This window comes from Chaetura pelagica, unplaced genomic scaffold (assembly GCF_000747805.2).
Source record: "Chaetura pelagica isolate M959 unplaced genomic scaffold, ChaPel_1.0 scaffold178, whole genome shotgun sequence".
Lineage (NCBI taxonomy): Eukaryota > Metazoa > Chordata > Aves > Apodiformes > Apodidae > Chaetura > Chaetura pelagica.
The window spans coordinates 3,185,372-3,207,321 of NW_009954505.1; the positions used below are offsets into that span (position 1 = coordinate 3,185,372).

At 38.1% G+C, this 21,950-nt stretch overlaps 1 protein-coding gene across 2 annotated transcripts in view; it reads right to left on the reverse strand.

The window, feature by feature from the left end:
* Positions 1–21,950, reverse strand: part of MID1 (midline 1) — a 97,055-nt gene that overhangs the window by 37,127 nt on the left and 37,978 nt on the right. For both annotated transcript variants that reach the window (XM_010004650.1, XM_010004651.1), the window contains exon 2: positions 8,164–8,259. In XM_010004650.1, the coding sequence (XP_010002952.1) occupies positions 8,164–8,259 (96 nt within the window). The remainder of the gene's footprint in view (positions 1–8,163; positions 8,260–21,950) is intronic.

A 21,950-nucleotide genomic window follows, 5' to 3' on the forward strand; every position in this document is an offset into this window, starting at 1 on the left:
CCACTTGGTGTGTTTCATTTTGGGTATAAAACCAAAAACAATTAAATAGTTACTGAAGTTCAAAGGACCTTCTGTCCTTTGATGAAGATGAAACCATTGCCCTTGTAACCAACAGCTCAATACTTAAAACTCTCATGCAGGATCTGGAGTCAGTAGCCTAGTGTATAACATACTCACTAGAGGACCAATGCCTTTGGTCTCCTTGCTGCTCTAACTGCTGTTCAGCTGTTTATGGTAGGCAGAAAAAGGAGGAACTCAGAAGTATTTTGTTCCCCTAAAGGTAAATGACTTAAAGACAGAAGGTTCCAAAAAGTAACAAGATTTTGACTGACAAGTTATATTCTATGATGGCAGGCACAAAGAATTACCTGCTGCATTAGTTAACCAGTAACTAACAGTGAACTAAACCCCATTTTCTAGTGTAAGGATGAAGTTTTGCAGGAATGTTGGCCTAAAAAAATGTGAGACAGAGGCAGAGATGGAGAGTGGCAACTGGTCACCTTGCCAGGCAAGGACAGGCACTGCTGTTTGTTTATATATATCTGTGTGACCTTTTATCATAATAGGACTCCAATTTCCTGAAGTTACAAACAGCTGTAGGTGCAATAATGTGTCTCAGCATGTGTCTAATCTGTACAGAAAATGTATGCATAAGTGCGGCAGTTCTATATATTTATACAGGAACTATTATACATTTAATTAGCAATTTGTGAAAGCAATGAAATAATTCTTTAGGCAAATAATATTTGAATACTAGGCTAGGGTTTACTCGGCATGCAACTTATGACATCCTTGAAAGAATATTCCATACTGCCATAAGCCATGCAGAATGTTTTCTCAGTTTTTGTTTCTGGAGTTTTTCTTTTCTCTAATTAAGACTCATCAAGGACTGAAGCTTATCCAAGATGTTAATTGAATTAAATAAACTTTTATGAGACTGGAATTAAATGTAAAACTGAAGGAATTAGAAATCAAAAGTAGATCATGCCATATATTTAATCTAAATAATGTTAATAGAGAAAGTGCTTCTTGTGCCTTCTCTCATTAGAAACTATCTTAGGAAACAAATGCTGTAAACTACTCCTTAGGGTTTTATGCTCATCATGAATTTTTTTAATTAGTCTCTTATTGAGAGAAACAGCTCCCAATTTCCTTAAAGTCATATGTTCCTGTCTATTTCACAAATAAAAAATGTCAGTTACTTCTAGAACTTCAATATAGCAAATAAACTTAGCTGCTGAACAAGCATCTTCACAAAAATGGAAATACTAGATCAGAAGAAAAAGTAAATTTATCTGCCCCACATATTTTAAAGTGATATTTATTTAGCCCATTAACCCTTTCCTACTATGGAGAAAAACCTCCAGCAAAGTAGGTTCCTTATTCCAAACCCTTGGAATAAGGGTCACCTTGTCACCAGTGGTCACCCTTGTATGACTATGAAGGCCATTTCCTGCAGTTCAGACACTAGGATTTATACACAGACTTTCCAGCTAAATTTTCCTAGTAAGAACTTCTCTGTTTACTTGGGCTTTGACTGAAATGGTCCCAAATCTCAAGAGGAGTGAGGACCGTGAACTTAGTGAAAACAGAGTATTCATTATTTTTTTTATTATCACAGACAAAGACTCTTTATTGTTTGAGTATCCTCAGGGAGTCACGCTGACAGCCAAGCTTACTTTTGCTGTCCCTCAAGTAACACAAATGCTGTATCTTAAACAAAAACTTATGAACACATTTAGTCACAAAATTTGAAGAAGCTATCTCAGAGGTGAAGTCTTACCAGAAACTCAGATTTTCATTATTTATAGTTTTCCCATTTGGCTAATTTCTTTTTGATCAGTCACACAAAAAAGGCATCAGCGGGATTTTCCAGGTGCTGCCGTCTTCTCTTCATCACTTTTGCTCTACTGTTGTGATACCGATTTAAAATGTTTCTGATATGTCTATATATCCAGTATCTGTGCTAGTGAAATAAAGGGTATTTCAATTTACTACTTTTTTCCCCCCCCCCTCCCCCCCTTCTTTTTTCTTCCCAGGTTGTTATATAACTTGGCCATAAAAACACTGGCACACACAAAACCAATTATTTACTGAGAATGTTATGCTGAGATTTAGCCTCCAGCAGATCTTTAGAAATGAGCTGGAAACTGAGCATTTCCATTACAAACAGAAAACGAAGGATGCAGCAGTTCAAGGGTTACACAGTTAAAGGAAAATGCCTTCCCTTCTTTATACAACCAGAAATTATTTTGCAGCAGTGTCTAGAATTTGCTTCCTATGACGTTTGGTGAATTGAAAACAAAACAAAACAAACAGAAAAATTGAGATACAGATGTTATAAAGCTGTCTACAAGCAAAACCTATTTCCTTTCCCCTCCCCACTAGATAATTGCTCCTATTTTCCTCCAGCTGAGTACAGATTCTATTTCTGCCTAACAGACGAGAGAAGCTTCACCCTACTGACTATATAAGTCATTGAATCATATCTTTCCTCAAAGAGATGAGAAAAAAGTACAGAAACAAAACTCCAATTGCTTAGGAGAAAATTAACTGGCAAAAAAGGGCTCATGCTCAAATTTTTGCCTTATGCTGATTAATGTCATGATCTACAATAAAATACATCTGCAGAAGTCTCACACATTCACAGCAGCAATGTGCCTTGGAAACTATCACAGAGAAGCAAATTTGCTGTGACATAACACTTTGTCAGCCAGAGAACCCTGTGACACTAAAACCGAGGGGGGAACCTAAGTGCTTAGAGCATTAAATCCTTCCCTGATGCAACTGAGAAGTGGCTGAATCTGGAGCTGTGCCCAGCTGGGGAAGACACAGGTGAGCAGAGCAGGATGCGGCCTCATGGCCTTGCAGGTGTGGGGTGAGCAGGGGAGGGTGGTGGTGCTGCAGTCTGGGGGAGCTGTGCCGTAGGCCACCCAGGGCTCTGTCGTGCTGGCCCTCCAGCACGTGGCAGGTAGACCTGGCAGTGAATTGGTGTAGCCACAGGGATGGTATCACCCAGAGATTAAACTTAATTGCCATATTCTAGGCCTGTCAATCCCCATTCTACAATAGTGTTTTTGGAAGATTTGTCCAAGGTTCCTACAGAAATTTCAGATACCCAGCATGTTTGTTATGAGCAAGTTACTGCAGCCTTGCTTTACCCAGTGGGAATGGATCCTGCTGAGGCTCTTCTCCCTCAGCTGAGGTAGAGGGCTTGCACCTAGGCTGTTAATTTATGCCAAAGTATAAATAATTACATTACTTCATTTTCTCTCAAATATCTTCCCCTTAGAAGATGTACAGAACTATGTAGCTTCTTCCCTGATATACACAGATGTTTTTATGGACTTGCAAGGGCCACTGGCTGATGTAGCCACGTATTAGAGGGGTCTCTTGTTGGGTGAATGCCTACAGAATTAAAAGATAAAATTCTCCAGGATAGTTTTGGATGCTTTAAAAAAATTTTCTGCAGATACTAATGGGATGCGTGAATGTGTGAACTAGGACTGCAAATAAAGACCTTTCAGATTAGTAGCCATTTCTATTCCATTTTTTTCAGTTTGTGGAAAAAAACCCTGTATTTTATCCTATGAACTGTTTATTGTTTGATGCAGCCAAACCTGTTGACCTTGAGGAGGCAGCCACAGCAGCCTTCCCTGAACAGAGTGAGGGGCAGAATCAGATCTCTGGGACCAACCCAGCAAACAGCCTGAGCAAAGGTCTGCTCTGCAGAAAGCAGCTTGGCCAACAGCATCATCTCCAAGGAAGGAAAACAAAACTTTGCTGATTAACAGTCTTTGGGGCTTCTGCAAAACCAAGAAATGACAGGGAGACTGGAAAGATGGAAAAAATGAGTCTAAAACAAAAAACAAGTTAGGGATGTGTCTGAAAAATGAGTAAAACCAGTGAGCCAGGGTGCTCCTAATGAAAGATTTGGGACAGAAAGAAGTGTTATAGTCTTAGGCATTCACTTTTCAGGGTGTGGTTCCTTTTGAGAAAATAGGATTTAAAAAATTGTTACTCTAAACTAAGTATTAGCACAGACTGTACTTTCATATTAGGAGTGAAACAGGAATTCAGATATTAAAACTGTTCTTCTTATCAAATGCTTAATAATATCTCCGCTGTACTTAAAGCAGTAAAGAATATGAGTTTGGATTAATTTATTCACAAAAGTCTTCTTGCTGATATGCCCAGAACCACCCACAGGAATGCAAGACTGGAAGCTGACTTCTGGAGTCCCCAAGATCAGGACCTCCATCAGGATAAATCTTGTCATAAATTGATAAGTTCTGTCTAAAAATAGACAAGATTCATGCCTCTGTTGCTGTGGCGAAAGGCAGCCCCAGGTCCCCTCTCTCTGGTTGCTGGAAGGCATCCAGCTTCCAGATAGCGAACATCCCTGACCAGCCCTTGCCTGCTCATGTGAGAGAAAAGGGAAAATAACTCTCTTTCAGAAGAGAATAAACATCAGGTTTAAAACACAGAAGGGAGACTGGGATTTGGCCTTTGCTGTTGATGAAGTTGCAGTTGCCTGATGTGAAGGAGGTATGGGTAGATAATTAATCTGCAGTGAAGCTGGTTGCAGGGAAGCTATTAACAGATCACTTGGTTGATGAGAAACAGTGGCTCTGTGACAACATTTGGTTTGGCTGGTGAGGATTCATTTATGCAAATGACATGGAGCCTGTTTGTTGTTCATTTACAGAAACATCAGCTTCTGCTCCATATCAAAAGGCAAAAAAGACATTCCCTTGCATTTTTCATGTAATATTTAATTTTTTGGTGTATGACATGTCAAAGGCTTTTAAAAAGTTACTGTTTATTTCTACAAATAAGTGTTAATTAGCAAAGCTTTTTTTTAAGTTTATATAAGCCTTGATACAAATTTAGTAACTTTAACATGAGGAATAATAATTTTATTTCCTTTCTTGTTTTTCAAAGTTCAAATCATATGTGAAATCCAAAGCTTCTTTTATTTTTTTTTAAACTGGTTTTAAACTCCCAAAATTCCAAATTGACATTAAAATAACATTATCAAAATTATTTAAAAGTAGGTACGGAAAATCACAGTGTGCAACGGAAGTTTTAAAACTGTACTATCTATGTTTTTCATGCTTAGAAATTCTATACAGTATATTTTACATAGTTATCTGTAATGAATTGCACCAGAAATTTCCTGTAAAATTAACTACTAGTTCAGTTTCAACCTTTTGGTGAGTTTATATGGCAACACTAATACAGCCATTGAAAACTTCAGCTTTTCCTAGTATTTTGTAATTTTAAATTTTTGTAACATTAATGTTACAGTTAATACAGTTTTTTCTTCATTTGGGCTCCTGAATTGGGGTGAATTTCTGTCACAGAGAAGCACAAGGAAAGAGAGCATACTGACATTCACAAAATCTGTCTACGCCTCAGCTTCTCTAACACTGGAGATACATCATATCTGAAGTTTGCATCAATCCCTGAGAAACAGACAGCTACTTTCAAGTTTGCTTCCACATCCCCACTTGCCCGATTTCCAGCACAGCCTAGGTCCAGGGTTTTGACTCAAGCTCATTTCTTAATATTTAGCTAATTTAAATGCTAATTAGACTAATTTGATGAATAAAATGTGGTAGGAATTCATTAACAACTTTGCTGCTATTGCTTTATGTCTACAGAGAAATTTTCTAAAACAGGACTCCCGGGACAGTAGCGCATCTGTTACCAGTTGAACAAGTTGGACCTTTTTTGTAATACTAAACCTTAGAGTTGGTAATATATTGCAGAATTGCAGAGGAGATGGAGGAGTGGTTTTAAATTTTCCAGATCTAGCCCATCTTGGACATAGGCCACTAACGAAAAAGGGGCCTTATGCTGTCCTGGGCCCATTTCCTTCATGGGTTTTGCTCCGAGTTTTATAAACAGAGAAAGAGAACGTGCCTTCTCTCTGTCTCTCATTACCTCCTGTGCTTGTTCCAGCTGATATTACTGTTGTTCTGCCTGACATTATTGCTGCCTGTACAAAGAACTCACACGATTCACCTCAAATCTGATACTGTGGACAGAGCTTCATGGTTTTGTTGAGACCCATGAACCAGATTTGAACCAGAGCTTCATGGTTTTGTTGAGACCCATGAAGTCAGTGAGGCTCCACTGAGGTAGAGCAGATGGAAAAATGAATGAGATTATATCTTTGGAAGACCAGTCTTGGGTTGTTCGGGGGGGTTTTTTTGTGTGTATGTGTTTAACTTTGGCTTTTGGTTTGGTTTTGGTTGCTTGGGTTTTTGGGTGGATTTTGTTTTGTTTTTCCTTTTTTTTTTCTGCAACGTGCAGTTGACACAGTCAAAAAGGTACTTAGGCACATGTCAAATTTTGAAGGTGTGACTTTGAATCTGTTCACAAGAAAAGTTGCTGTTAATCTTAATTAGGTGACTGAACCTTAGCCTGAAAAATACAGAAAATAAGACCAATGGATAACTTCTATGGGACTTTATAAGCAACGAAAAAGGTTTCTCTAAAATGAGAGAGCCTTTCTGCAGAGCTAGCAGGTGGCTGTGTTACTGCAGTGTATGTCACAGCTGACTTTCTCTTAAATTAACCTAGGTAGCACTGATGAAGAAACTTTGTTTCCTTTCATGCATATAGACAACCACCCTCACAGTGGAATACCTTTTCTGCACTACACTATTATTATTTAATGCTGGCTGTCTGCTAGGAACATATAGTGTGTCCTTCTCTGAATAAAGAAGGCTGCTGCAGGAACTGCAATGCAGTCAGAAGTGAAAGGGTCCCACACAGAAGCCTGTCAACAGACTGTATTGTAATGCAAATGAAACCCCGACCACTTTTCACAGGGAAAGTAAATTTTCCCTGTAAATCTGACAAGTAATTAGCTGTTCAACTGTAAATACCTTTTCTCTGGGATTGAGCTCTGGAGTTTGTTTCACTCTAAGTCAGCAGTGTTTATGCTGGGCCACCACGTCTGATTTCTACCCCATTAACTTCCCTGTGCCATCTTAAATCAAAGTTAGACCTTCTGAGAACTGGTGGCACTGCAAATTATGAACTGGCTGTATCTCAATGAATCCAGTTTATTTGTCAATAAGTGCGTGTGTCTCACGATACTGAGCTTTTCCTAGTCTTCCAGTGTTTCTCAGCCACAATTTACCTGGAGAAGGAAGGGGTGAAAATATTTTCTATCTGGTGTGTTGCCTGGGACTCATGGCTGAGACTGACTATGAGGAAAGCACTGATGATAAAAGTTTGATGCCATAGGGATGTTTGTATAACCTTTACTGGAAGAAAGCAGAAACTCATGTTGCCTTTTCCAAGTTCTGTATGACCTGAATGCACTACAAGAAACAGAAAAGATCTTATAGAGTGACAACAAGTAAAAGTATGTTTAGCTTAAAAAGATTCTATTTTGGACTCTGATTTCCTGCTGTGGCAGCTACCAGTGACTAGTTTAATTTGTGTATAGAGCAGCAGCCCCAACAGGGTCATCTAAAAAATCCTCCAAATCTGGGGGAAATATGGATTGAAGTCCCTCCCTGCTAAAGTTTTAATGTGATACTCAAAGTGGAATACATCATTAAGGAAACTCCAAAGCCTGTAAGCATCTCTCTGATAATAAATATAATTAAAGTATGACTTTTAAATCCACATACGTATTTATATACTTAATACTCCTTAAAAAAAACCAACACAACAGATCAGTGGCCAATAGAAAACTAAGTATCATTGTGGATCTGGGTGTTGCTATTTCTTACCTGGAGTTTTCCACCTGTAAATATTACTCTGTCTCACAAAGGACCCAAAAAGATAAATATGTTACAGATAGTGAGTGATGTGCTGAAGTGTAGCAGTGGTGGAAACCATGCAAACATAATGAAAAGGGAACAGGATGGAATGTAAAGGAGGTCATCTCTATAAAGAGTAACATTTATCACTGAAAAAGCTCTGATTCAGTTTACCACTATTTTAATTTGTTTCTGCATTCATAGGGGTTTTGTTTGGTTTGGTTGTTTGTTTGGGTTTTTGGGGTTTTTTTTTGTTTTTCTTTTTTTGTGTGTGTGTGTGTTTTTGTTTGTTTCCTTTGTTTAAACTTTTGTTCCTGGATGCTAGAAGTGAATGTAATTAAGTTTACAAGTATTTCAAATCAGGGTCAGTACTCACTTCTACATGTTGACAGGTCTGAATGAGTTTCGCCAAGAGAGTTTCCAGTTCAGTATTCCTCTTAATAAGGCTGGTGAGGTTACTTTCCAAATTTTGCTGTCAAAAAGAAAGAAAATAACACATTAGCATTTTGAAGAATTTAATGTTTAGGTGAACAGTTGGAGAATGTATATGTTGTATTGAATTTTGTAATTACACAGGCATGAACTTAAGACTTTCATTTTGTTACGCTCCATTAGATGTTTTGTCTGTGCATTAAGTATGGCAAGACAAGAGAGCAGAACAGCTCAAGATAAGAGTGAGTTCTAGAAAACAAAGTTTCTAAGGACCTACGAAAAACTAGGTTAAGGAGTTAGTTTTAGTCAGGGGTCAAAAAAAGGAGTAAGGTAAAAAGCAGGGAAGGCAAAAACATTTCACAAAAAAAACCTGGTTTATTTTGGCTGAGAACTCTTTTCAAGTCCTTATTTCCTGCCCTCAGTCTAACACCTGAATTTAAAAGCCTGCTGCTAACTGAAGTCTTCAAGCATGTGCCCCTTTGGGACTGTACTTGTAAGCTCCCAGTAGATGTGTCAGCACTTTCTTCTTCAGATTCACAGTGCTGGGGGGGATTGATCTAATTGATTTGATTCCTAAGGTCAGTAGAGTTGTATATTTAAATAAATAATTCTAAAGAAAACACTCCTTACTACACATAAGAATGAAATATCTACTCACAGACTGTGCCTTCACTAATTGTTCTTAACAGAGAACCTGTGGTTTGTGTCTGTGTTTATCAACTGATTAGGGCCACCAGAAATACCAGCAAGTGTGGGAACCCTGAGTCCTTTCCAGCTTCCAGATATGAGGCTGCATCCTGGCCATTGTAATACAATTGCATGTGAGACTGAAATCTAGAAACAAATGTTCCAGCCTTCCTTCTCCCCTCCATATCCACAGGAAGGAAATGAAGGTGCATGAGGAGGAGAAGGTCTGTGATGGCTTGAGACCCACTCCCTGGTCTGACCACATGAGGACCAGGATGCTGCAGAGCACCATGAAACCTGCAACTACCAGCTCCTTGCTCTTTACTATACATGCCATGATAGCTGCTATTTTACATGAATTTCCATCTTCTGGAAGCGCATGGGCATGAAGAAGCCCTTGGTTTTACATGAAATGCAAAGTTTCCATAGAGATAAAAAGGCCTTGCACATATAACTTGAGTGCATAAAAAAAAAAAAAAAAAGAAGAAAAAAACCCCAAGTCATTAGAAGACTCCTGACTGTAAACATTCATTTATTTCAGTAACTTCAGGGATATTTATTTCATTTTGAAAATCCTGGGGACTGCTGCTGTGACAAGCAGTTCCTCGTAGTTATTCACCTATGTAAATGTGTGAGATTAGTCCCTTGCTTAGTGTGCCTGACAGGATGACAGTCCCTGCCTTTTAATTGTACTTTAATCTTGGAGCAGCCCTCCGAGTATCTTGGAAGTACTGAACAAGAATACCAGAACTGGGCCCTGTGCTTCTCTCCTCACAAAGGCAGTGGTGTCTCTGCAGAGCTCTCATTAATTTCATCCCTCCTCATCTTTTATTAATGGCTTCTTCACACTATTACTTCCCCCTCCCCCCCCCCAATATATCTATTACATCGCTTAAGTCATTTCAGTTAGTGTTAATTCACCTGACTTTTCTCATCCTTTCTTTCCTCTTCCACTCTTACCACCTCCATGCCTGTAATTAATGAGTGCGTGTGCATGTGTGTTTTCTGGTGCTGTTACTCCCTGCCTATTTCAAACGTTTTGTTCCTTGTCCTCCCTTTCTGCTGCCATGCCATTCTTACTCAGAATCAGAATGGTTTAGGTTGGAAGGGACCTTAAAGATCATCTACTTCCACCCCCCCTGCCAGGGGCAGGGACACCTCCCACTAGATCAGGTTGTTGCAAATGAATGAAGTATTCCACTGTTGCACCATACATTCTCTGGCAGACACTGGAGGAGCAGTCAGTCCTGCTCCATTAAAGACAGCGTAGGATTTTGATCGCTTTACATATATAACCCTTCTGAGAAGCGTGATGGGTGTTTGAAGTATGTAATTTTGGCATTTTCTTCCCAGCACAAGCACGTGTATCGTGTATCACAAGCTCTGGCTGCAAAAATATCTTCTACACTGCATTCATTTTATAGCCCATTAAAACAATGAGTAACAAGAACGAGCATTCTTTATTGAACAGTTTGAGCTATATCTCGTATTTCTATAAACTATACTGTGAACAATCATTTAATTGCAAAGGCATGTTTGCTGTGCTGTAAGATGTCCCTCTGTAGAGCTGAGACTCACACACAAAGTCAAAATACTATATATAGTTACCATATCAGATAACATATTTCTTTGAAAACCAGTTTGTTAAGGGGGTCCAAATGCGTAAATACTTTTGAAATTATATACCTTCTTATTGCACATATATTAATTTTGTGCATGTTCTAGTATTTTATACATCAAAAAGTAAAATACATATGTAATTATTAATTAAGATTGCCTAATTTCAAATGTACTACTGGACAAAATATATTCCAACAGTTGGAACCTACTATGAATGTTCTTAAAGCTATTATAGAATACTGCAGTGATTTTAAATAACATGAAAGTGTCTTCAACCAAGGCCATTAATGTATGAAGAGTATTTTTCTCTGAAACAAAAACTTATTACCTATAGATTATTACATCCAGGATATTTTCGAATTCTGCATACAGAACAACATTTTAGAATAAGTTCTCTATCTAGAGAATATAAACATACACCCATATATAATTTTATGGCTTCACACAGGTCTCTCGATATCCACTGCAGTTCCAAATTATGAAAATGGAGGATAACTATTAATCAAGTGAGTTGCCTTACAAAAACTAAATTGAAGGTATTCCTGTGCTCTAGCTCCTTGATCTCTGACATTTTAAAACTGGAAAGGCTAGAGTTTTGTTTCCTTGTAGTTTGGTATGCAAGAGATTGGGGTCTTTTTAAGTCAAGACAGATCAGATTTTTTATAAACTTCTGTTGAAGAACATTAATTTATATAAGTGCATTACTAAACAGCAAGAACTTGGCAGCTGCTTTCTGAAATTAATACCAATCTTTTCAGTTTCACTCAGGCAATTACTGAACAGCAGCTCTTAAAACTGGCATGACTTGAAAGTTTTAAAGGTCATAAAACTCGATCAGTTATTGCAGTATGTTTACCCAGATTTTCTCTTGGCCATATCTTCCTTTAGTTATTTGCTGTATTCCATTCCCATACAGACCACGGCATCATTTTGGTTATCACATGAGAGTATGTGCCAGAAGTAGAGTCCAAGCTCTGCAGTCTTTCTTTGCTCTGTTTACAGGGAGCTAGAAAAGGCCTGAAAGACTTTAAATTTCAGAAGTACATTCTGAACTGTCACAAGTTCATTTCACACGCACACCTGAAAATTCCCAGGTTGTGTAAAACTTCAACCCCAATTTTGGAGCTCTGACCATGTTTAAAAATTGATCCAGTGCCATAACCCAAATTCCTGCTATAGTGAACTGCAGCCAGTTTTTAAGTCTGAAGAAATCGTGCTTTTGGATTATGATGAGTATATGTGAAAATGAGTGGTAGAATAAGCTTATTCAAAGTATCTTCCTTCTTCCCACATAATCTACTGTTTTTCTCTCAGGTGAACAATATTGCAACTGTATTTTTATAAATGTTCTAGATAAATCATAATTTATTTAACACTTCCACCTGCCTTTCCTTACCTTTTTTTTTTTTTTTTTTGGCACTTGCCAATTTTCATCCTTACCTGTCTATTAAAAACTGATCTTAGAAACACAGGGGCTGGTTTTCAAAAGGACAATAGTTACTGTGCATTTGCTGTGAACTCTTTCCATGCATGCTAACTCAGTGGATGCAAACTGCTCGCAAAAAACAAAAGCCAAAAAACAAATGTTTCCTGACTTATCAATGCAGACTGAGCCCAAGATCTTGACATTCTATGAGTGCTTTGCAACTGTTTGTATTATAGCCAGTATAAAGTGAAAAAAATGCTAACTGTCCATTTAGCATGGTCTGACAACTATACAACATAAATATTCCTATAATCTTGGGATAAATCCAAGTAGATGGAATCACAGACATGTAATTGAAAAAGACAGTTGAGGATGATGTTTCATTTTGACTCTGCATGCCTAAAAAAATTATATGATCCAGGGACTGGAGTCTGAAGTTGGAAAAATGAATGCTAAAAATTAGAGGAAGGCAACTCAGAATTGGATGCTTTCTTTAAGTTGCTGTCTAAACTCACACTGAAGTCATGATCATGTGGCAGTAACGACTGCGTGAGGCTTGTGCCCTGATTGAAGTGGGAGGTCAGACTACATGATCATAATGGTCTCTTCTGGCCTTTAAATCTATCAGTCTATGAAAACCAAATGTGAACCCATGCCCTTTACCAAATTAACAGTCTCACGCAAAGCATTGCTTGTCTAAAATAGGAAGGTAGCACAAACAGATAGTCCTAAGCTACTATATGGGTTGAAAATGCTGTCAAAATAAATTAATGTCAGCTTCTTAAGAAAAAAATGCTGACCTGTTTGCTCCTGCCTTGCGACAAAGCAAAGAAAACAGCAACATCCCAGACATATTCTTTTCAGAAGCATTTTCCTGGTCAGTAAAAAATGTCTACTCCAAGGGCCACAAGACAAAACATACAGCTACCAGCTACAATAAGATTTAGAATTCCATATGAAGGCACTGTATTTTTCTCACAAAAAATATTTAAAATACTCTTTTTTCTTGCCATTGTTAAGTGTAAGTACACATTTGTATTTTCCACTCAGTGCTTACTGGAAGATTTTGAGAACCAATCCACTGAAACTAGATAACGCATTGAGGGACAATACTTTATAACACCAGTCTTGCTCACCATCCCTGATCAAATCCATCATGATCAAAGCCCTCTGGCAGCAAAAATTGACATCAATTTGCATTTCCTTTGCTCCTGGTGCAGAACTAACCAGGGTAAGGCATATTTTCAGGCGATCTCCTAGTTCAAAAAATAAAACAACTTTGGAGAGCCTTCTGGGGTTAGTAGAGCCCTGCACAGGGAAATTAGGTTAAGAAGTTATATGGCTTTCATGAGAACCACAGCTACACTCCCATCATCTCTTTTCAAATGGTCGAACTGAAACTGAGGCTGTATATTTTAAGATTTGGTTGGTTAAAGCATGTAACCAAAAGCAGCACTGTTACACTGCAGTAAAACAAAGATGAGGAATAAAACACCATGAAGCAGAAGTGTGATTGTACCCTAACCTACTGAAGTTTGCAGGGCAACCAGAGCGGTACTGACATGGCAGATCAGTCTTTAGTACATGCAGGCTGGCTGGATATTGCAGATAAACACCCAGGCACTAACAAAGTCTTCACACACCTTCAGTGCAACTGTTTTTCCTCCTACGGCAAGTAAGTTTTGCTTGTATGAGCTCATTAGGTTTCCACCAGGTCGTGGTGACATACCCTATGAACCAGGCCTGTTGTCTCCAGGACTTGTGTCTAACCTTTTAGAGAAGCTGCCAATCGATTCCAGAAGAACTGCCAGAATATCAAGCATGGTTTTCAGCCAGGTTTGGGGTGGACGCGAGTTTAATGTTTCCTTTGGTGTTCTTTATTTAAATGGACATGCCAGGTGCACATGGAAAAACTTAAGCTAATTTTTATTCTATGTACTTATCCTGAAACAGATGACTACTCTTCCGTAGGATGCACATGCTCAACCCTGTATTTCTCCAGCCAGAGAATGGTAACATTTGCGGTTAATAAGAATGATTGACCTCAGGTCTCAAATGTGCAGAGTTTGACAACTGCACTCCATATTTCTGTGCGAAAAGAAATAACAGCTATGATGTTGATACACTCCTGGGGACTGAGATTTTTACCTCAAGTGGTTACAGTATATTGTAAGGAAGACCCGTGAGATACAGCATTGTTAATTAATTGTCCAGGACTATTTTTAGTAAAAGTACAATAAAAATAGCTGCATTTGAAGCCACAATGACTTAAATGACATTAACTAATTTGGGCCTATTTCCATGTTTAATAGGAATGTCACTTACTTTTTTTTTATCAACTCTTATTTAAAATGGAACATTAAGAAAATTAAAGGAAATCCAAGCATTTCAGGTCCTTGACCACACAGAAAGTTTGTTAACTGATAGGACAGTATTCTACGGAAAACCTACAATTGAATTCTCAAATCCCTGCAAAACCATGCCTTCAAATATAGCTTGGGTGTTTGCCACTTGCAGCCATGGCTCTGCCCTTTGATTTAACTCTGCCTTGTGAGTGTCTTTGCTGACATGTTTGTTAGCCTTCCTTCACTGCTTCTCCTTTCGTCTTCAGAGCATAAGAGAAATTTCAGTGCTGGGGTCCGAGGAGGAAGGACAGGACAGGAGCCATATGCAGCACACTACAGCAGTAATTCTCCCTTGATGTGCAGTATTAAATTTGGGGAAGAAACAATATATGTACTTAAAAAGTATTCTGCCTGTGGCAAGGATCATGATTACCAAGAACAGTGGTCAACAGAACTGATGCTGCTTAGTTATTATCTTCAATATTATAATGTGAAATGGACATACAAAAAATGAAAAGAAAATATAATTTTCTTTTAAACAGAGAAAGCAATTTGTTTTCCGGGGGCATTCAAACGTGTTAAAAGAACTTTGCTTCAGATAATTACAAAACTGATTAAATAGGGCAAGCAATTTTTTTAAAGATTCCCATTTCAATTAAACTATTACAAGATATCCAAATATTGGTGTGGCTGGGATCTAGGGGGTTGGTTCAGCCCTATTTCTAATGAGTCATTAATCAAAGAAGGACTGGGATAATAATTAGAAATCAAGGATCAAGAAAGGCTAGATTAAGTATTTGACTAAATTAAAAACCAAAAGGGGTCTTGGACTGATGCGTGAGTTAATAAAGGTTTGTAAAGCTGCAGATTTATTTGAAGTTCAAATATATTAGATTTTTTTTGGTTTTTGCTTCAATGCAGTAGTCAATCTGGAAGGTGAAGTGTTAAAAGAGCACATTAGGTACCAGACACCCTACATTTAAAGCATTAAAAACTTATTGTGGAGAGCTAGAGGGTTCATAAGCTCATTGTTTTCCCCACGGGCTAATCCAGTGCAATGAAGGGGGTTAAGGAGGACTTGAACTGTTGCACAGCTGTCCTGCAGTATCCTGGCTGCATCCACTTCCAGCCTCCCAGGACATAGAATGTACTTGAAACCAGGACTTCAATAAGAGCTCCTGCTCATGAGATGCTTAATCTAATCTTGTGCAAGAGAGAGCTGGGAAGTATTCATTCCAAAAAGTGAAGTTCTGAGTTTTGTACATAACTAATGACAGACATCTATATGAAGAGAAAGCAAAAAGCTCATCTAAAGAGCCACAATTTATGCAGTGTTATTAAAGACCTGGCTTCTACAGATGTCTGCCTAAACATTTCTAAAAGTTTGTGTTTTATTTAGGAGGTTGTATTATGGAAAAAAATCTGTTCCTAATCAGTCAGTACATATTACTGCATTTTGCGGTTGAAAAATTCCATCTTATCTACCAGGTATGTATAAGAAAGCAATTCAGTATTATGCAAAGCTGGCAGGTTAGAAAGGATAGCTATATGTGTAAGCAGTATGGAAGGTCAACATGATGATTTGGTCCATGTTAGGCAGCAGACCGGTGGAGCTGTTGCAACCCTAATTCAACTCTTTCTGCTGGCTTTTAACAAAGCTCCATTTGAGGCAGCTGCACCCATCTGCATTTATATTTCTCAGTATAGCAAACAGTACTGTGAAGGCCCTCTCTAGATTGGCATCCTGAGGATATTATTTGTCCATCCAGATAATGAAGCTTGCCCAGGTGGAAGGACAGGGACATTGTCACCGTTTGACTCAGGTTCGACAACCTGAGTTGTCAACAACATTCCTGCCTGTGCAGGGCACACAATGGCATTGCCTGCAAGTGGTGAAGCTTGTAGCAGTTGGGCTAAACAGACCTGCAGGAATCTATTCCAGAAATGGGAGTGACTTCCTGTGCAGTTCCTCTATACTGAGGAAACAGATGCTTCTGTGAACACAATATATTCCCAATTGTTACTTTGGTGGCGTTTTAGGAGCCACACAGATGTACCGTCAATAAGACCAGGTGAAGTCAGAGCACAGTAGCTCTTTTGGAAAAGGCTGATCCCACTGTCCAACAGCAGGGTGCATGAGGCAAGTGTCAACAAACCAGTCCACCAGGAAGACCCAACTCAGACTTAGGGTGAATCATACTAAACAAAGTACCATTTATTATTAAGTTTATAGTATTCTGCTCTATACTGTCCAGGATTTTGCCAAGAGGTACACCATGACTGAAGTCATTGGTGGCTTTGCCTTTTCGTTACCAGGGAATAGGTTCCAGCTGCAAAAGGTTACTCACAGTAAAAAAGCTGGCATCCGTCCAGTTTAGTGCTCATTCTGGCACACGCTCATTGACTTGCTACCTGCAGTAAGAGCTTGGTCTAGACAGAAGTGTAAATGTCTCTGTGTTGTCTTCTTTTTATTTGCTCTATTTCCTGTTCAATAAGCTAAACCTTCTACTGTATTGAGTAAATGTCCCAAAAGAAGTCTGGTATGGTAAACTTGAGTTAAAACTCACAGTTTTAAAGTTTAGACATGGACTTAAGTACTTTTTTGAAAAGAAGGCTTAATCATTCATTTAAAATACTTGTCAACCTGGCCTGATAATATAATTTATCAGTATTCTTCTGTACAAGTTTTTGACCACACACCAGATCTTGAATTTTGGAGTTCAGAAAATGCGCATCCTTGACTCAGATTTTGGCTTCAGAGTTATTATTATATTTAAATCTTACCTCCACAGTGGATCTAACTCCATTTCCACACATCCTGATCTGCCTCACTGCTCTCTGCCTTCAAAAACATGTGCATTTTGCCTCTTTTTCTTTGGTAATGCTGTGACCTGTCCAGCTGCTGCCTCAAGGCACCCCCCACCTCCTCCTAGATTTTATGAACTGGACTTGAACCCAGTTGCTGGCTCTTGCTTTGCCAATAGTGCATGGTGCCAAGAGTTTCTGTGTGGAAGGTCTGAAGGCAACTTGGATGCTCAAGGAAATGCTAAGGAGGTGAGGCTGTGTGCTACAGCCAGGGGAGCACCCAAAGAAATAATTCCTTCCCATGCTAAGATGTTATTTTTCCGTCCCTACTGGAATCCACATTCACACATATTAAAATGCAATAATCAATTAATTGTTAATCCAACTATCATTTGAGGCCCCAGTAATTCAAGGACAGATTATCATTTAACAGCCCTTGACAAAGTGTATGGAATGGTTAAAAAACCCCAACAAGCCAAAAAAAGCAAATATCGCATGTGGAGGTCACAGCAGACTTGTGTATTTCACTTATTTTTCAGTGTTGCTGATAATCACAGATGTGTTTCATTTTACTAATATGAACTAGTCAATTAGAATGAACTAATGAATTGTTCATACTAATATGAACAATTGCATGAGGATACTTCAAAGTAGTGTGTTTTGGCTCAAGAAAGTACGTTTGCAAGTACTTTTGTAGTTTATTTTTACTACATTCCTATGATAATAAATCACTTGCAGCATGCCAAACCATAAACGTAACTCAAGCCAGTTCTACTTTGTCAATACTTGAAATCCCATCATTATACTCTCAACATTATTTCCCATTTTTTTGCTTAAGATTACACACAGCTTGAAAGCATACCCAGGGTAAACCTTTTGGTAAAAATCAGTGGATTGTAACAATATGTTCCTAGTAGCACCACAGAACTCTGATCTCTCAAAACATTTAAAACTTACCATTACAAAAAAATGTTCTGCTGTCATTTGCAAGGTGATAGATCACACAATGTGAAATCAAAGGATATTTTTAGGGAAAAAAAAAAAGTGTGACTAGAAGCCCAAATATGTGCACCTGTAAGATTTCAAGCTCGTACTGCACAAGCACAGTCTTACCTATCACTGTTCCAGTTTCCAACTCGTTACTTTCTACTACAGCCTCTGAGTTGGAACTTTTTCTGTTCTTTTGACATTTCAGATTCTCAGCTGAAAAGCAGAACACTAAGGAAGGATCTATGTGTTCTCTTCATAAGAGATCTGGAACAGTCAGTAAGAGATTTGCATGTTCTAGTAGAAAGAGACTATCAATGTTTTACTAATAAAATAAGGACAAAATGCTTTGTCTTTGGCCTTAACATTAGTAAATTTGTTAAATTTGGCAACAGAAAATACAGCACTTAATGCATAGAAAACCAAAGCAATTTCTAAGTACATATATATCCTAGAATTTAATAAATGCCTAATTATGAACTAAATACTTATGAATAATAGAGAATAAAACATCTGAATCCACAGTCTCTTTTCTATAAGGACGGCAATTGATAGGAATAACCCAATCTTTAAAATCCTAGAAACTTAAGAATAATTAAGATAATTTTGAAATGTTATTATCCTGTTGCCTCTTCTTTCTCCAGAATGCCAAATGCAGAAATGATGGTCCTCTAGAGGAACTCATATGTAAGCAATGAACTCTTCTATATACCTTTGAATAATTTACAAAGAATCTTAGACCCTTTCATCTTATCCAGTCCAGCACACCAAACCTAGGGAAGCAAAACTGAGCTAGTCTTAGATGGCCTGGTGATCATCTTCACAAGAGGTGAACCAACAGTAAGAAAACGTAGAATCAGCCTGTCTGAACCCTCTCATATACCTTTGGCCACTTTTCTGTAGCCATTTATGACAGGCATTCAGGTAATAAAAAATATATGTGTCCACACTTTGGGGAAAAGACTAGCCATCTAGAGAGATGTGCAAATCCAATTATTCCTGGAGAAAGAGAGATGGAGATCCTGACATTTCATTTGACACATTTAGATAACACGACCAATATATAGATTTCCTCTGGAAAAATTACTCATATGATTTATCACAGCCTTTGAAGTTTTTTTTCTCTACTATCGAGGCTGGTAAACTTTTTCCACAGATAACATGAGCCAATGATGATTATATAAGTATACGATTTTCATGGCACTTTGGCAAGATATAAAAAGTGTAAAGCCTGTGGAAGTAATTTTCCAGGGCCTTTATTAACTAATTTTGATTTTGATCTCAGACAAAGTTTTAACTTAATTCACCCAGCACATTACTTTTCATTGGTACTTTCTACATCTGCTTTTTCTCAGAGTCAGGCCTACCGACTTTGCAAGAAATATCTTCTATTTTCATATAAAACATACACAAACAAGCATGCATTTACATGGGTACTCATACATGTTTCGTAACATGGAAAAAATAAGCTATGCAATGAGCTAAAGGCGTAGAGGAAGAGTAGGGAGTCTCCTCTGGCAACTCTATGCACTATTAACAACAACATCTTGAGGTCACACAACACTAATTGAGGGCTGAGCTTGATTTAGCACACTCAACAATATTTAAAACATCCTATGAAAATATGGCTTTTTAATTTCTTTTGTTCTTTTCCTTGACTGAAAGCGTGAGGCTTGACTATGGGAGTTAGAACTATTCTCCCTGCAGAAGAAAAAGCTCAGGGAGGACCTCATCACAGTATTTCTCTATCTAAAGGGCAGCTACAAAGAGGACGAATGCTCTATCTTCACAAGAAGCCACATAGAGAAGACAAGGGGCAACAGGTATAAGTTGCACCAGAACAGGTTTCATCTTGATCTCACAAATGATTCCACAAATCATTCACTGCAACCTCCCCAGGAACATGGTAGAGTCCTCATCACTGGAGGTTGTCAAGATGCAACTGGTCAGATAGTCTAAATAACAAAATCTAGGCTCCCTTCCCACAAAAGGTTGAACCATACCATCTTTCAACACTCCTTCCAAAATGAGATGTTCTATGATTGATGATTCCTGAAGTATATACATTAGTTAAAAAGTAGTATCTATAACTGAGTCATTCTTCAAAGTGTGGCTCCCACTGCATATGCAGGTGTGTTCATGCATATGGGTGTGTTCCATCAAATACCAGAGTGAAATCAGCCCACGGGTTAGCTTGGGCTCTTATAGCTCACTGGGCTCCATGACTGTATTTTGAGATGAGTTGCCCAGTCTGAGCTCATTTCAATTAAGCAGCCCTTTCCTGATTTAGGAAGGGTCATTAACAGTCAAAAACATGCTATATATGGGAGAGAACTGACATCTCTCTAATTCCTACTGCCCTGGTCCATTTTTTCCCATGTCTCCAGGAGTTTGGAAAGCAAGGCCTGGCAACACTTTGTCAGCTCTCAGGTATTCAGGCTCTGCCAGACTGATGGGCTTCGATTCCTCCTTTCTGCACACATGCCTGTTTGCCTGTTTGTCTGTGACACAGCAAGGAAAACAATTGTGCAAATAGCTGAGGGGCTGAGGGAATGCCAGGAGGACTATGCCATATATTGCTCACATAACCGACCTTGAGAGCAGCTCTGTTTTCCCTATAGCTCTGCTGTTTCCAGCAGCATATGCATTTTGCAGTTACACTGTGACAGGAAAAGCACGTTAGTGTCTGTAAGTCTTTCATTTTGTTGTAACTGTTCATGCAGGATATGGGAATTACATCTGGGAAATTGCATATTTCAGATAATATTGAATTTTGAAATTACAGCTCCATTAACTTTCCTTTTTTCCCATTTGTTTCTGCCATACTGGTTCCTATTCTACACACTTACAGCATAAAACTAGCTTCTACCTGGGATTTGTTAATTAATAAGTATCTTATTCTATTTTATAGTTCAATACCTCAGGTTTCTTTCTTTTTTTGTAATAATGTATTTGTTCCCAAAGCTAACAACAACTGAAATCTTGCCATGTCTTTGTTTCCATAGTAACCACCTTATTTCAACTGAAACACCAAATAAGGCCTTTAAAAGGCCTTAAATTATTCATTTCTATAATTAAATAGAAATTGATAAAACCAATTTTCTTAATAGAGGTAAACCAGTAACAGTGCATACTTTGTGCTTTCCCTCTGTGAATTTCAATTACTTTTAAAAAAGAGAAACTTTATGATCCTGATTGTACAGATTATTCAGTTTCCCTAAAACCAAATGCCTTTAACCCAAAATCCCACTGAAGGCTCTGCTAATTTTTCTACTGAGTCAGTGGACTTTGGATGAGATTCATCAGAAGTCTGTAAAGTTAAGAAGAATGTCCCTCCCATCACAGACACCAGTGTGCTGGTAACACATGCTTGTACAGACAAGTAATCCGGGTGTTTGAGATATTGATTATTACTTTAATGTGGGAGTAGTATCAGTATATTCGATATCAAACTGTTGCTCAAACAACATAGACATGATTAAAAATGATGACAAAAGCAATGACTCAAAGATGCTCAGGTCTGACATAACAGAGGTTTGCTGCAATTGCCACAGTCCATTAACACTTGAATGAATCAAAAACTTACTGGATAAGGAAGCAGAAGGAACTACTACATACCTATGAATTTAAGATTTTGCTTTAAATATTAGAAGAGAAAGATTTCAGGAAAATCAGCTTTTAGGATTTTGGTAAGCTTGCAAGTTTTATCAGATATGACTAATATGCCTATCATTAAAGCACCCTAGTTGACAATTTTTTTGGTACATTTTATTAAGCTATCTAAATTACATTTTTAACCATGAAGGAATAATATGGCTACATAGCTACTTCTATTAACTTCCTTAAATTTCGTCTTTGAAT